The 16,480-nt window shown below is 39.4% G+C and overlaps 1 protein-coding gene across 8 annotated transcripts; it reads right to left on the reverse strand.

The window, feature by feature from the left end:
* Window positions 1-1,718: 1,718 nt before the first annotated feature.
* Window positions 1,719-16,050, reverse strand: scel (sciellin). 8 transcript variants are annotated; one of them, XM_015966063.2, is made up of 28 exons: window positions 15,900-16,050; window positions 14,582-14,607; window positions 12,463-12,571; window positions 12,246-12,308; window positions 12,078-12,152; window positions 11,947-11,979; window positions 11,801-11,836; window positions 11,656-11,688; window positions 11,518-11,553; window positions 11,365-11,427; window positions 11,220-11,288; window positions 11,033-11,098; window positions 10,879-10,950; window positions 7,932-7,988; window positions 7,006-7,068; window positions 6,797-6,850; window positions 6,586-6,648; window positions 6,328-6,381; window positions 5,508-5,546; window positions 5,346-5,414; window positions 4,822-4,869; window positions 3,560-3,610; window positions 3,429-3,473; window positions 3,293-3,355; window positions 3,136-3,207; window positions 2,808-2,916; window positions 2,395-2,497; window positions 1,719-2,306 (listed from the first exon to the last, which is right to left on the reverse strand). In XM_015966063.2, the coding sequence occupies exons 2-28, from the start codon at window positions 14,592-14,594 to the stop codon at window positions 2,290-2,292; spliced, it is 1,575 nt and encodes a 524-aa protein (XP_015821549.1). In that variant the 5' UTR covers window positions 14,595-14,607; window positions 15,900-16,050; the 3' UTR covers window positions 1,719-2,289. The 8 variants fall into 8 exon arrangements, with proteins under 8 accessions (XP_015821549.1, XP_015821551.1, XP_015821548.1 ...); XM_015966065.2 differs by having other exon boundaries at window positions 6,328-6,378; window positions 12,078-12,155; XM_015966062.2 differs by having other exon boundaries at window positions 12,078-12,155.
* Window positions 16,051-16,480: the final 430 nt, after the last annotated feature.

Below are 16,480 nucleotides of genomic sequence, written 5' to 3' on the forward strand. Positions count from 1 at the left end.
TTTATTTAATGGAAAAATTGAATAAATAATAATAATAATAATAATAATACACTAATCTGTTCTAGATAAAATAATAGAAATTCTCATGTCAAAAATGATAAAAAATCTGTCAATTAAATTGTGTTTTCTATTCTGTTCCCTTGTTGGTCCTGACACATGCGGACACAAACTACAAGGAATAGAAGACAGAACCGAGTTTCAATAGAACTGGGAAGTGAAGGAAGAGACAACCAGGGAAAAGATGCGCTGATTGCTAATTTCAGCCTGGTGTGCAGTCAGAGCTGAGGGGAGGACACCCTACAGGTGCTGCACTTGGAATGCTGGAAAACTTCCCAACTGATGCAATAATATAATTATTTGTTTAACTTGATAAAGGAACTAATATAACTACGTTGATCAGGACTAACTCTGGGTCTAAATGGCACCAAAATCCTGGACAAGTCAGAGAAATAATAAAATGAGTGACACATTACGTTAAGTTGCATGATATTCTTCAAAATCATTATAGCCACATTTATCAACTTCCATAGATTCTGCTCCTCTTTTCTTCATGCAGACAGTTTGACTTCTGTTTACACAATTTCCATGTAAAATTTTAGACAGCATCTGTTTTTAATAAGCTGCAATATAGGGCCACTGACTCCCACAGAGCTGACTTGACTTTTACCTCTGAGCAGCAGAAGTAATTAGTGTATAGTATTTTATTCTTGGGTTTTATTTGTTTTATGTTTTTATATTTCTAATGCATGAATGAATAGAGAAGTTACCATGCATTTAACTTTATCTTGCTTTAATTTTCCCACTTTGGGCCAAGAAAGGATATTTTGATTTACCTACTCAATAGTAACAAATTCTAACCCTGCATTGACATTTAATAAACCAAACAATCTTTAAGATATATTCAACCAGCACAATAACATGGATTCATCCTCTGTAGTTAATCATGTTACAGTTTTAGTTAAAGATCTAAAGATGTTTGAGGGAAATCAGAAGCAGAATGAGCTTCACGCAGCTAAAAGAGACAACAAATCCCAGTGGAGTGAAGAATAAGTAACACTTGTTATTTTATGCTTATATTGCTGATTTCCAGTAAAAATTTGTAACCATGGCACAGTCAATAGCACGGTTACCTTGCATCATGAAGGATGCACTTTTGAATCCTGCTGTCTTTCTAAGTGGAGCTGACAATTCTCTACATGCATGCATGGGTTTCCTCCAGGTGCTTCGGTTTCCTCTCAAGGACAAAAAACATGGATGATTGATGAGCTTGACTTTAAACTGCTCCAAGGTGTGAGTGAGTTTGTGAATAGTTGTTGTCTTCTCCATCTGAACATGAAGCCTCGTGATGGAGGGGTAAAGAGGGTGCTTCCACCTCTTGCCTTGTGACAGCTGAAATTAGACAAAACTAGCTCCGTAATGAGGAATAAGATGATGAGTGAATGACAGAGTTGTGAATGAGAAAGATCTCGAATCAGTTTCATAACAGTGAGCACACACACACACACTCATTTACATAGTTTATCAGTAAAAAGTTGATTTGGGGGTGACTTGCTCTTTAAGGACAGGGAGTTTGAAGAAAAACAAATAAATTGTAAACAACTGGAAACATTAACAAAACAAACTACAAAAAAGAACATAGTGTTTATATCAAAAATCCACATTTGTTATATAAAAATAATATTTTTAGGTTGTAAAGATCAATTACTTCATGCCAAATATTCTTTGATAAAATGTTTATTCTTTAATGTCTGATATGCTGTTCAAGATTACAAAGTTTAAATAGAATAACAGTTTTACACAGCATTTAGCACACACGTTGCTGACCAATGAAAGCTGACCGGCTTTGATAAACATAGACCCCACATTTCCCACACACACTGAAGGCATATTCAGTTAAAATAGGTTAAAAACAACTTTTTAGTAAACATAAAACAATATGGGGCATTTCCATTTGTTCATTTATGTCTGGTAAAGAATTTGCATAGCCTTTATTGCACAAAGAAAAAGCCCCCGGCCCTAAATATTGTAATATGTTTTGCCATGAAATCCCCTGAAAGGCTGCAGAGAAAAGAGAGTATAAGCAGATACTTTATAGAGGTAGATGCAGGCAGCAACATCTCAACAACACAGATACAGCTGTGTGCACCAGAGTCATAAAAGGCCAGAGATATGATGTAACTGAGATTTGTCAAAACACCCCCAGAAAGAGGTTTCATTAAAATGCTAGGCTGTAAGAACCCACGTCACCCATTTCCACCATGATGCAATAATCGGCATAATCTTTGAGGCTCAGCGGCGCCATTTATCTGCAGGGAGAAAAAACAAATGGCAGCATTTTAAAGTTCTGCCAAACAAAGAGTTTTGTCACAGTGAGACAAAGATGTGTTGATTTACCTCTGGTGGCCTCAAAACAGTTCTCACAGTGCACGGTGCGTTTGTAGATCCACATGCTGTCCCCAGCTTTCATGTTACTCAGGCTGGAGTTGCAGACATCACACTGCCAAAAAAGCATAATGCTCAAATGAAGGAAATGACACGATCTAACCTCTATATGCTGGTTGTCACTTGGCACATTTATATAAGTATCGCTAATCTGCTGATGATGCTTCTAAGAATATGTGATGCCGCAGCTGCACTGATTTCAGATATTGTTATATTACAATATGTGGGTATCAATATTTTATAGGTGGAATTTATTTGTGTTTGGTGTCTTGCAGACTCCATTATAAAACCACCATGACACTTCCCGAGGTACTGTCTACTGTCATGGTAAACAAAACTCCCCAGTCTAAATGCAAAGTGCTCACTTTAAAGCATGTAGCATGGCAGTTAATCTTCATGTCATCCAGGATCATCTTGGCGTCACCAGTGAAGGGCTTACGGCAGCTGGTGCACAGGTCCTTCTCAAGCAGTGGCCTGCAACCAGCAAGAATAAATAAATAACCATCAATGTGCAGCACTGCAAGTCAAAATCACTCTTGTTCTGTACCAGCATGCTAAAGGAAGAAGCTGATGATAATGGGAAAAACTAACTGATAAACATCAGTCTGTGAGCAGACTGCTCGCAGCTTAACCATACAAAAAGTCTTCAAGTCTGTTTGTTTTTCATTCATGCTTTTGTGGCTCTTTTCTTACCTTTCAGACTGATAAACGCTCTTGGTGGAGGATTTAGTGTAGATCGGATCTGCCAGAGAGTCGTCTGACAACCTTTGAGAATAAAGCAGAGTTGATGAATTTCTGATTTATATCATCTTATCTGCAAAAATATTGATCCAAAAGTTTCTAAAACAACCTGTTGCTTTTGTATGATGATGAGCTGTAGAGAGATGGACTGGTGATACTGGTGTACTCATAGCTAGAAACACAACAGCACCTGTGAATTAAAAGGTCTCCATTTTCTTTAGAGTTTTATTTGTCTGGTTTCCTACCTGGTGTCTGGTCTTGAGTAGGAGTAGGTTTTACTGTAGCTGTCACTGAGGGGGCAAAACCAGACCAGATCAGACATAAAACAGTTAGCAAATAGAGTTTATGGAACCAGATTAAAGGGCTAAAGGGTTACCTGTAGGAGCCGGTGCGGGGAGAGGGAATGTCATCGGTGTATGAGCTGTAACTGAGACAAAGAAATGAGTTTGAACACCTGATTTTGGTTTCTAATGTTCAACAATTATGATTCTGAAACTGTATTACGTACTTAAAAAGTACGTTGTAATCAGATAAAAAAAACATACAACAGAAAAAAATTAACTTCTTGATGGAAGGTGAAGATCTCGATTTACTGATTGATCTACGTTCCTACCGTCATCACGAGGTAGTGACCGAAAGAAAGAGATTGTGGATACAAGGGGCTAAAATTAGTTTTCTTCACATGGTGTCTGGGCTCTCCCTTAGAGATAGGGTGAGAAGTTCAGTCATCTGGGAGGGGCTTTGAGTAGATCTGCTGCTACTCCGCATGAAGAGGAGCCAGTGGAGGTGGCTCGCGCATCTGGTTAGGATTACTCCTGGACGCCTCCCTGGTGAGTTATAATTTTCCAGGCACGTCCCATCGGGGGGAGACCCAAGAGAAGACCCAGGACATGCTGGAGGGACCACGTCTCTCGGCTAGCCAGGGAATGCCTTGGGATTCCCGAGCTGGCCCAAGTGGCTGCGGAGAGGGGAAGTCTGGGCCTTTCTGCTTAGACTGCTGGCCCTAACTCCGGATAAGCAGACCAGATGGATGGATCTTGCTATTTTCTTCAAATAGTTCCTAATATTTTTACACTTTTTCATCATTATTTGGTGAACCTGTTTTCCTGTGATTTAGAAATTTATACTCAAATTATTAAATTGTTTTCTAGTTGATTGACTTGATTTTAGGTTTTCATCAATCCAAACACAACATGTGTTTGCTCTCAGACTCTTTAAGTCTGTGAGGAGATAATATTACAGTTATAGTGATTTATGTCTGAATAATTACATAATTTAATCTAGTGTTTGTACAAATTAGGAGTTTATTTAAGGACCCAGATTATCCAGACCATGTTTAGCTGAATTACTTTGAATAATAGCAAACTTGCATCAAAGCAAACAAAAGTGCCGGTAGAACTAATGAACTAATTTCCAGAAACTGTGAAAAAGAACATCAAATCTCTTGATAGCACAGCTGGGATGGAGTCAGAACCCTTGCATGTTTATCTAAGAAAGTCTTCATTAAAACGTATTAATGACTTATTAATAATTGAGAGTGAATGTGGAATTAGGCTTTTGATGGAGTCAGTGATAGCTGATGAGGTGACATGACATTTACACACCAAACTAAAGACAGATTTCATCAGTTCTTTTTACCTGAGGCTGCGCGTTGACGTCGGTGTTGACAGGACTGGACTTTGTGATCTAAACAAGACAATAGAACATCAGGACACAATCCAAAGCCAGAATTAACTCAAAAGATTTGAAGCCACTCTCTTTGTGGTGCTGCTGTGACAGGCGTTAGAACAGCGTTCCAGGGGTGGGACTCGACTAAAAGAAGTAATCTAATTAATTAGAGGCTTTGTAATTAATTAATCTTGATTAATCACATTTTAATCATTCAAGACATTTAGCCACATTTGATCTCATTAAAAAGGTAACCATCGTGGTGTTAGTTGGGATACGTAAATATTAGTATATGTGTTATTGATGAAGTGTAAATGGACATGAAACATTGTTCTAAATTTTGATTCCATCCCCCATTTGTGGGGCGCTTGGGACCCAAGGGTTAAATTTGTAATGCAATTTTTTTTTCTAATTAAGAAATCGTTATTAACACATTGAATTCCCACCCCTAAATAAATCACTAATATACTAACTTGTTGTCTGAGGCATCTCACCTGATAGGAGAAGAAACATCAGACGTGATCGTTTTAGACAGGAAGGAGCCATATGATTCATCCATGGAACTAAAATATATAACCATAAGATTTTAAATACATCATTATAGGTTTATAGGTCATTAGATAATAAATGAGTGTAACTACTTAATGGATAATTACTCAAATGAAGTCTTTGTTGTGGTGGTTGTTTTGGTTTTTCTGAAATCCATAAGACAAAATAAATCAATTTGGGAAAACTGAGTTTTTTGTCATGGTCTGTGTCTGCATCTCCCCTCATGTGTCTCCTTGTGTCCTCCATTTGTTCTCTAGGTGCTCCTTTTGTGTCCTAGCGCCCTCACGTGTCATGTCTGCGTCTTCCTCATGTGTCTTCTGGTTTTCCCCATTTGCCCCTAGATCTCCAGCCCTCTAGGTTTCTCAATCATTTCCTTTAGTTACAGCCTTTCATGATTTAGTATGATTTTTTCCCATCAGTATTCATTCTTTTTTTCTCCCCACTCCCTTTGAATTGTAGTTATGTTTCCTGCCCTTTTGTATTAGGTTTTATTCTTCGGTCAAGTTAGTTTCTCTCCTGATTAGTCATTGCCTTCACCTGGTTCTTCTCCCACACCCCACACACCTGCAGCTCATCTCCCTCTCATCCTCCCTGTGTATTTAAGCCCTGTCTTGTCTCAGTGTCTTGTCGGTCCATTGTTTGTATTCTGTCAGTCTTGTCTTGTCTTGTCTTGTCTTGTCTTGTCTTGTCTCGTCTCCAGTGTTTTTGATCTCAGCCTTCTCTAGCCTCCTGTGTTTTTGGTCTCTAGTTTTTGGATTGCCTTTGGATTTATTATAATTTTTGGCTCCTCCAATAAAGGATTTTTTTCTTATATCACATCCTGCCTCGTGTCCTCCTGGGTATCTGCATATTTGGGTCCTAAACATCCCCGGAACGTGACAGTTTTATTTTGAAATATCTGCCTTAACTAGCAGTGAATTCACATACTCTTTGGCAGTGCTTGTCACAGTCACAGTCTGAGAAGAGGTCATTTTTGTGCTGCTGTAAAGAAGAAAAAAGTGATTTATTTTCAAAATTTAAAAAGCTTTTAACATAAGGTTTATGATTTAATTGTACTATAATAGATTTTATGCAGATTTAATGCATTTCAGCTACTTTTAAAATCTAAAAAATGATTCTAGATTTTCATAAAGTTTATATGTAAATTACACCACACCTGTTAAAAGTTTTTTAAGAGACCCTTACCTGTTCATGGCATCATCTTTAGCTGATGTGGGAATCAGTGAGTCATACAGTTTGTCTCCAACGCTTTAGAGGACAAAATAAAAGGATTCTTTATTTGGATGTTTGTTGTTGATCAATGACAGAAATTTTAGGTCATGTAAATTTTAATGGGCTGCATGAAAATCTGAGGCGAGTGTGATGTATTATGTGATCTAAAAACTGTAACACTTACAATGAGTCGGGGCTACTTTTCACAGTCACAGTACGAGTTGTGGTCACAGTTGAGCTGCAAAATGCAAAAAAAAAAAAAAAAAGAAAAAGAAAATTACACCACAGCTTCGTAAAATTTGATTTTTCTTTACTTTGTGAGTTTAAACAGTTTATTACGTCCACAAAGTGTTGGTGAAGAGTAAAAATGTAGGTTTGATGAGTGACATTTACCTGTTTGAGTCACCGTCTCTAATAGATGAGGGAATGAGCGTGTCGTAGAGATTGTCCTCGGCACTGCAAGAAAAATATATATTTCTTTACTGGGATGTTTTTATATAATTACCAGTAACAAAAATTTGAAAAGTAGAAAATGTGACATTAGTGACAAAGTGTTCCCTTTGGCTACTTGTAGCAATCCCAGGGTAATGACTGCATATGTTATTTTAAGCAGATTATAGAAGTAAGTTTCACATATTATGATCAGTCTTATTTTGGCTCCATACAAGTGCATTAAATCTGGTTAAAGATGTAAGGGTAAAGCATCAAATCTGTGCATGACAATGTGCTTTCAACAGTTTTGCAGTTGTGCAGAAAATCACATGAATGCCCAGGCACATTCTCATCAGGAAACAAGGACATTGCTTTCTCTCAGTCTATAAATACCTGGATTCTTTTATCTAACCTGTTTAATGAGGGACTGACCCTTGTGTGCATACCTCACTGTAAAATGTCTTTTGATCTTTTATGTGTTCATTCATTTTGCTGCTTGCCTAAACAGGCATGAGCTCATTGGTGGAGAGTAGACACCTGTAAATCGCTATCTCTCTTTATTTGACAGCAGGAAATGTAAATTCCACCTATAGACACCAGGCAGAATTAACACTCACACATACTTTCACACACCTACAAACCATCTGAGATTCCAATTAGCCTATTTTACAAAAATAAATAGCATGACAATTGAACACATAGGGGCGTACTACTACTCTAATGGGCATTTCTGTTTAGATTTGGGGTGAAAACTGCAGGGATTTTTTTTACTGGTCAGGAAAAATGCATTTTTTACCCTCCCAAGGATTTAAAATATAAAATATATCATTCAGTATTTTAGATCTGAGGTGCAAAGCCATAACTGATGTTAAGGAGACAAAACTTACATTGCATCAGAGCTGTTTTTCACCATCACAGTCCCAGTTGTGGTAAAGGAAGGTATGCTGCAAAGGGAAAAAATCATGTTGAATTTAGTGTTCTGGTGCTGAGATGAACTTGTTCTCAAATGTTCTCAAACTAAGGGTGGGAATTTAACGTGTTAATTCCGATTAATTAATTAGAAAAAAAAGATGTGTCAAAAAATGAACACTTGGCCCCGAGTGGGGGACGGAATCAAAATGTTGTGTCCGTATGCCCTATATATCAACAAATATCAAGTTGCACTGCTAAAACAACTACAGAGCCTGGGCCACTAGACCATATAAACTAAACTAATAAATGAATCATGACAAATTTCTCTTCATGAAGAAAAAAAGAAAGAAAAAAAATCAACTTTTAAACTGTTGTTTTGTAGTTGGTAGAAAGCAGCAGGCAGTAATCTGATCCATATGAACCTTTTTTCAGCCGGAGGGTCGAGCACACACACAGCATTCATCTTATAACTCTCAGCAGAACTTCCCCTGAACTCTGCACTACACCTCTATATGTATTAGACGTGCTCTGCTGCCACCTAGTGTTCAGTACACAACATTTACAATGTTTCATGTCTATTTGCACTTCCGTAACGCATATACTAATATTTACACATCCCAACTAATTCCACAATACAGTGGGGCAAAAAAGTATTTAGTCAGCCACCGATTGTGCAAGTTCTCCCACTTAAAATGATGACAGAGGTCAGTAATTTACATCATAGGTACACTTCAATTGTGAGAGACAGAATGTGAAAAAAAAATCCATGAATTCACATGGCAGGATTTTTAAAGAATTTATTTGTAAATCAGGGTGGAAAATAAGTATTTGGTCACTTCAAACAAGGAAAATCTCTGGCTCTCACAGACCTGTAACGTCTTCTTTAAGAAGCTTTTCTGTCCTCCACTCGTTACCTGTATTAATGGCACCTGTTTGAACTCATTATCTGTATAAAAGACACCTGTCCACAGTCTCAAACAGTCAGACTCCAAACTCCACTATGGCCAAGACCAAAGAGCTTTCGAAGGACACCAGGAAAAGAATTGTAGACCTGCACCAGACTGGGAAGAGTGAATCTACAATAGGCAAGCAGCTTGGTGTGAAAAAATCAATTGTGGGAGCAATTATCAGAAAATGGAAGACATACAAGACCACTGATAATCTCCCTCGATCTGGGGCTCCACGCAAGATCTCATCCCGTGGGGTCAAAATGATCATGAGAACGGTGAGCAAGAATCCCAGAACCACACGGGGGGACCTGGTGAATGACCTGCAGAGAGCTGGGACCACAGTAACAAAGGTCACCATCAGTAACATACTACAACGGCAGGGAATCAAACCCTGCAGTGCCAGACGTGTTCCGCTGCTGAAGCCAGTGCATGTCCAGGCCCGTCTGAAGTTTGCCAGAGAGCACATGGATGATACAGCAGAGGATTGGGAGAATGTCATGTGGTCAGATGAAACCAAAGTAGAACTTTTTGGTCTAAACTCAACTCGTCGTGTTTGGAGGAAGAAGAATACTGAGTTGCATCCCAAGAACACCATACCTACTGTGAAGCATGGGGGTGGGAACATCATGCTTTGGGGCTGTTTTTCTGCTAAGGGGACAGGACGACTGATCCATGTTAAGGAAAGAATGAATGGGGCCATGTATCGTGAGATTCTGAGCCAAAACCTCCTTCCATCAGTGAGAGCTTTGAAGATGAAACGTGGCTGGGTCTTCCAACACGACAATGATCCCAAACACACCGCCCGGGCAACAAAGGAGTGGCTCCGTAAGAAGCATTTGAAAGTCCTGGAGTGGCCTAGCCAGTCTCCAGACCTCAACCCCATAGAAAATCTGCGGAGGGAGTTTAAAGTCCGTGTTGCTCGGCGACAGCCCCAAAACATCACTGCTCTCGAGAAGATCTGCATGGAGGAATGAGCCAAAATACCAGCTACTGTGTGTGCAAACCTGGTAAAGACCTATAGTAATCGTTTGAACTCTGTTATTGCCAACAAAGGTTATGTTACAAAGTATTGAGTTGAATTTTTATTATTGACCAAATACTTATTTTCCACCCTGATTTACAAATAAATTCTTTAAAAATCCTACCATGTGAATTCATGGATTTTTTTTCACATTCTGTCTCTCACAGTTGAAGTGTACCTATGATGTAAATTACTGACCTCTGTCATCATTTTAAGTGGGAGAACTTGCACAATCGGTGGCTGACTAAATACTTTTTTGCCCCACTGTAGTTACCTTTTTAATGAGACCAAAGTAATCAAATAGACCTTTTGGTAACACAAATATACTCATTCAAGTGTGGGTATGTCATCTGTGACTCAAAAAAATTATTAAAATTGCTTGTGCGCAAATTTTCTTGAACGATTAAAATGCGATAAATCAAGATTAATTAATCACAAAGCCTCTAATTAACTCATTCGCTGCCAGCCGTTTCCTGATCGGTAAAGCCCTTCGCTGCCAGCATTTCTCACCATTTTTACAATTTTTTAAGAATCACAGAATGTTGCGCTTGGATGATGTAAACGCCAAAACAACCAAAACAAAGCAGAGACTCACCTCTTACATCAGGACGAATCTACGCATTTCGAGCTTTATCCATTCTTTCATAATCTGTTGTTGAATTGTGATCAGCAGGAGCTTTTCTGGTTCGTGTCTCACTTTTTTTACAGCAGCGGCCCAAAATGATCTCCTAACACATGGATTTCTCCTTCCTGATCACATGACGTGTGACAAATGCGGATGAAGATCGGCTTTAGAGCTGAGATGTTTGTTCTCACAGTGCGGGGGCTCGTTCCGATCGTCATTGGCAGTGAACGGTTGGATTTAAAATGATGACTTTAGTTGTCAATGGCAGTGAATGAGTTAATTAGATTATTTTTTTATCGACTCCCACCGCTAATAAAAACATTTACTTGTCTAAGTTGGTGAGATCCTCATCCTTCAGAGAAGACTGGAGGGCAGAGTCCAAAGGCTTGTCCACAACTCTGAACAGAAGCATACCAATAACAAATGAAACTTTAGATGGGGTGAAGATTTTATTTCCAATATGATCTGGTGATTTCTTACTCTTTGGTTGAGGTCACTTTTGTTGTTGTTGTTGTTTTGGTCGGTGAATATGGTGGTAATTGTGCCCTGTGTGGGAAATAAACAAGTTACTAAATGAACTGTAATCTCGTTTTCAGTAGATTTTTAAGCTAAGGCACCAAGGAGAAAAGTGTTCTTCAACCAAAGTCCATAGGGTCTGCTGTCTTACCCTTTGCTGGAGGATTTGACACGCTCACTGAATGTTTCCGTCTTGGTGGGAGATGTAATGACAGAAGATCTGTTGAAAATATGAAGTTATTTACATTGACACAATCGTATGTGAGATTATTGTTTAAATCTGATGTATTCCATACTTGGTGTTCTGAATGGTGGTCTCAGTTGTGGTACCGTTCTTGGTCACAGTTGTGGTTTTTGTGCTAAAGGCAGCAAAAGGTAAAAAGGTTTCATTTAAAAAGTGTTCACAGAGTTTTTCTTATTCATTGTTGCTTCATGTTGTGCTCGTTTACCTCGTCTTTGGGTCCTCTGTGACAGTAGTCGTGGTCCTGTGATTTTAAAAATGCACAAATATCAAATGTGTTATTTCTGTGTTAATACTGAGCTACCAGTCATTCAGTTATTTTGTAATAAACTGGATTTATACACACATGCTGGGAGGATCTGTTATCCCACTTGTATATCTGTAAGAATAAATAATTACATTGTTCAGATAATAAAATAAATTTTGTAAGTTTTCTTTTGTTAAATTCAGTGCATTTCCATAATGTATATGGACTGTTTTATAAAATGTACCTTCTTGTGTAGGAGGTGGAAGTCTTGGTGGAAGAACTGCCAAGTAGGAGAGAATTACACTTTTTTATGTGTTGAAATGTTAAAATAAAACATGACAGATTTGTTCTGTTGTCTGAAAAAACAGGAAAATATAACATTGTTCCAACCTGGTTTTTGACTCATCCAGAGGGACACCAAACCTGCAGTGACAAAATAGAAAAATAACAATTCTCAGTTATTATTGCAATCTTCAACAATAAGATTCTTGTTGATTTCCACCAATCAGCAAGAATTTTACCTTCTGGAGAGGGCATGCACAGACGTGGAGGAGCTTTCAGGTTTGGTGCTTTTCACAGGGTCTGGATCTGTTGAACTGCTTGAAAGAATAAAAATAAAGTGTTGTTTCTGTGTGCATTTGCTTTTTAACACTTTGTCTTTAAGAGGAATGGAGTTGAAAAGTGCATACCTCACAACAGTTTGACCAGTTTTGGAGTGATGTAAGAGGCTTTTGCCAAAGTTTGGGTCATCGCTGTAAGAGAAAACACGTCTGTTCATTCAGGCCACTGTGAGTCAACACTGTGACTAAAGGGATGTAACAGATCGCTTAGAAACCTAAAGCTGTGAATCCTGTCTGTTCAGCCAAACCCAGAGTTTAAGTACGTGTTTATCTGAGTTTCACTCACTCAACAGGTTCATCCTCATAATCCGCTCTCTTGATCCAGCTGTTGTCCTTCAGTAAAGTTGTTTTCTTCTTATTCTCATCAATTGTGACACTGGAGCTGGTTGTCTTGTCTACAAACATCAAAACAATGAGAGCTTTACTGACAACTCAAGTACAAACTCACTTAACCATTAAATTTCATACAGCAGTAAAAATCAAAGTGCTTTACATAAAATACACTGAAAACAAAAGTGACATTCACAAACTAACAGCAAATTACAAATAGATGTAGTTGAATAAAGGACGAGTCATGACTGGACCAAATATATCTATATCCAAATAAAACACAATGACAGATCAATGGCAATTCAGAAACTAATTAAAAATGAATTTAAATGGATCAGGTTTAGTTACCAGGAACAAACTCTGAATATTGTTTAACAGTCAATAACATGTTTAAACTTTTCACATTTGCTTAATTTTATTACAAAATTTACTGACATTAAGTGGTTTTATTATCATTTATGAACCATATAAACAAAAAGTAACTATTTTTCCAGTTCTTTGTGGTTTGTTGTGAGTCACTGGTTTCATTGATATTTTATTAATATTATTACTTTTAGGTGTGTTCTGTACTGTTTTTCAGAAGATCTTTCATGGAAGTAAAACCAAAGAGTCGGAGTATCCGGCCCGGAGGGTTATCGGGGTCCCACCCTGGAGCCAGGCCTGGGGTTGGGGCCCATGAGTGAGCGCCTGGTGGCCGGGAGAGGGGTTGGACACTCTCCTTTGCTGGAGTTACTCCAGGTGAGAGGCAGAGGGCTGGGGTTGGCTTTTTGTTAGCCCCAAGACTCTCTGCCTGTGTGTTGGGGTTTACCCCGGGGGACGAGAGGGTAGCTTCCCTGCGCCTTCGGGTCGGGGAACGGGTCCTGACTGTCGTTTGTGCTCATGGGCTAAATATCAGTTCAGAGTACCCACCCTTTTTGGTGTCCCTGGGACGAGTGCTAGATAGTGCTCCATCAGGGGACTCAATTGTCCTGCTGGGGGACTTCAATGCTCACCTGGGCAATGACAGCTTGACCTGGAGGGATGTGATTGGGAGGAACGGCCCGCCTGATCTGAACTCGAGTGGTGTTTCGTTATTGGACTTCTGTGCAAGCTGCAGTTTGGCCATAACGAACACCATGTTCGAACATAAGGATGCCCATCGGTACACTTGGTACCAGGGCAGCCCAGGTCACAGGTTGATGATAGACTTTGTAGTCGTATCATCTGACCTGCGGCTGTATGTTTTGGACACTTGAGTGAAGAGAGGAGCGGAGCTGTCAACTGATCACCACCTGGTGGTAAGTTGTATCAGATGGCAGGGGAAGATGCCACGTAGACCTGGCAAACCCAAACGCATAGTGAGGGTCTGCTGGGAATGCTTGGCAGTGGGGGACATCGACTCCGAGTGGGCCTTGTTCCACTCTGCGATTGTTGAGGCGGCTGTTGCTGGCTGTAGTTGCAAGGTGGCCGGTGCCAGTCGTGGTGGCAACCCCCGTACCCGCTGGTGGACACCAGAGGTTCGGGGAGCCGTCAGGCTGAAGAAGGAGGCCTACAGGGCGTGGCTGGTCTGTGGGTCTCCGGAGGCAGCAGACAGGGGTCCTGCCGGAGGAGCTGGTGGAGGTGGCCGGGGAGAGGACGGTCTGGAGCTCCCTAGTTGGGATGCTGCCCTCGCGACCCGGACCCGGATAAGCGGAGGAAGATGACTACGACGACGACGACAACGACAGGTTTAGTTACCAGGAACAAACTTTGAATATGCGGCTATTGTTTAATAGTCAATCACATGTTTAAACTATTCACTTTAGCTTAATTATATTACAAAATTTACTGACATTAAGTGGTTTTATTATCATTTATGAACCATATAAACAAAAAGTTACTATTTTTCCAATTCTTTGTAGTTTGTTGTGAGTCACTGGTTTCATTGATATTTTATTAATATTACTTTTAGGTGTGTTCTGTACTGTTTTTGTCTGCACTTTCATTCAGAACTAAAACAGCTTACTATAAGGATGTGCATGGCTTTTTCATGAATGAAAAAAGATTAAATCAAAATGTCTGAATATATTCATGAGTTCAATAAAATCCATACTTACATGAATAGCTCATTTTGAAGTTTCACCTGACAAAACAAGAAGGAAATGTATGTCTTTAATCTGGCACTAGAGGGCACCACAGGCTGAAAGAGTTAGCTGAAGAAGGTCAGTGACCTGCAAAAGCAGCTAATGGAAGCCTTTTCACAGATCTTCTGCATTCTTTTGTCTTTTTTATGTTAGATCACAGGGTTGCTTGTGAACATGCTACCGAGCTGGTTTTGTCACTGCGCCTCCAGTCCAGCAGCTGCAGACGCTCTGCTCAACCCCTGACTCAACCATTAAAGCCCTAAACTGGTTTGTCTTGATCTGCGCCCACATGCAGACACACCCCACCCTCCATAACGCTCTTTCTCCAAACACACACTTGTCAGCAAAACAGTAGCATGCCATAAAAGCATTGATCAAACAGATAAATGAAAGATGGTGCCCTTTTGACCACAGCTTCATTACATAATCCACCACCAACAGAAGAAAACAAATACTCAGGTTCAATGGGACATTTATATTTTGTGGAACATCTGTGAGCAACATGCGCCCAAACAGCTGAAACACAACTAAGCTGCAATAATTAGGATGCAACCACAATCAATCAATCAATCAAATCAAAGATACTTTATTAATCCCAGAGGGAAATTAGAGTTTCAGTACACACAATTCAGAGATCAGACATACATGGACAAGACACATGACAAGAATCCAGATGTTGAGAAAAAAAGTAGAATTAAGTGTTATTTCTAAAATGTGTGGTATTTTCTTATAATATAATAGGTTAAATGATTAATTTCACCATGCAGTTTATGATTTAGAGTCATGTTTCTGTTGTTTGTTTCCTTTTAAGTCAGCAGAAAACCCTTATGAGGGTTTAGCTGCGTAATATCTCTCTGAACGGTTGTGAGCAGTCCATTCGTTTTCATATTTGAACACATTGCACTGTGACACAAACAATCTGCAATCATATTATTGTACTTACATAAAAGACATAAAGTACTTCTATGTTTTATTCAGTATTTTGATCCCAGAAATTCTGCTTTAACTGTCATAAATTAACAAAAACTGCCATAATGATGTAGTTGAATATGGATGGTGATAATAAAAAATGGTGTTGTAAGTTATTTCTTATTACATTAGCCTTTATGGAGATGAATGCTTCATGGATGATGAGTTATTGATAAGTTAAACACAATGTTACTTATTTTTTCTGCTCTGATAATTAAATAATCAAATAAAATTAGACAAAACTGTAAGATTACCCACGCTCTCATTTTTTATTTTCTAATTATGAAGATTCAAGGTTTTTAGAAAGAAAATGGACACTTACTTTCTCAGAGGGTGTCGTAGCTTGCTTTAAAACCAGTAAAAACCTCACTTCAGTCCCGGTCAGAATACTTGTCTATCACAAGGCTCCGTGCAATCACACCTGTGTCATTCCTGCTGCTTTTAACCTCAAGGGAGGCACCCAAGGGAGTGGCTTTGCTTAGAAATCAAAGGAGTACTTTTCCTTTTTCCTGTCGCTGGAAATGTCTCTGCCTCCAGCTTCATCATTTCACTCTCAGTGGAGTTTCTGCTCAGTGGCGCAGTGGTTAGAGCTGTTGCCTTGCAGCAAGAAGGTCCTGGGTTCGCTTCCAAGCCTGGGATCTTTCTGCATGGAGTTTGCTTGTTCTCCCTGTGCATGTGTGGGTTCTCTCTGGCTTTCTCCCATAGTCCAAAAACATGACTGTTAGGTTAATTGGTCTGTCTAAATTGTCCTTAGGTGTGAATGTGTGTGTGTGTGTTTGTGTGTGTCCTGTGTGTCTCTGCGTTGCCCTGCGATGGACTGGCTCTCTGTCCAGGTCACCAGACCCCCCACCCCCCACCCTACATGGACAATGATGGATGGATGGATGGATGGATGGATGGAGT

The sequence above is a fragment of the Nothobranchius furzeri genome, chromosome 14, assembly GCF_043380555.1.
Source record: "Nothobranchius furzeri strain GRZ-AD chromosome 14, NfurGRZ-RIMD1, whole genome shotgun sequence".
In the NCBI taxonomy this organism is placed as follows: Eukaryota; Metazoa; Chordata; class Actinopteri; order Cyprinodontiformes; family Nothobranchiidae; genus Nothobranchius; species Nothobranchius furzeri.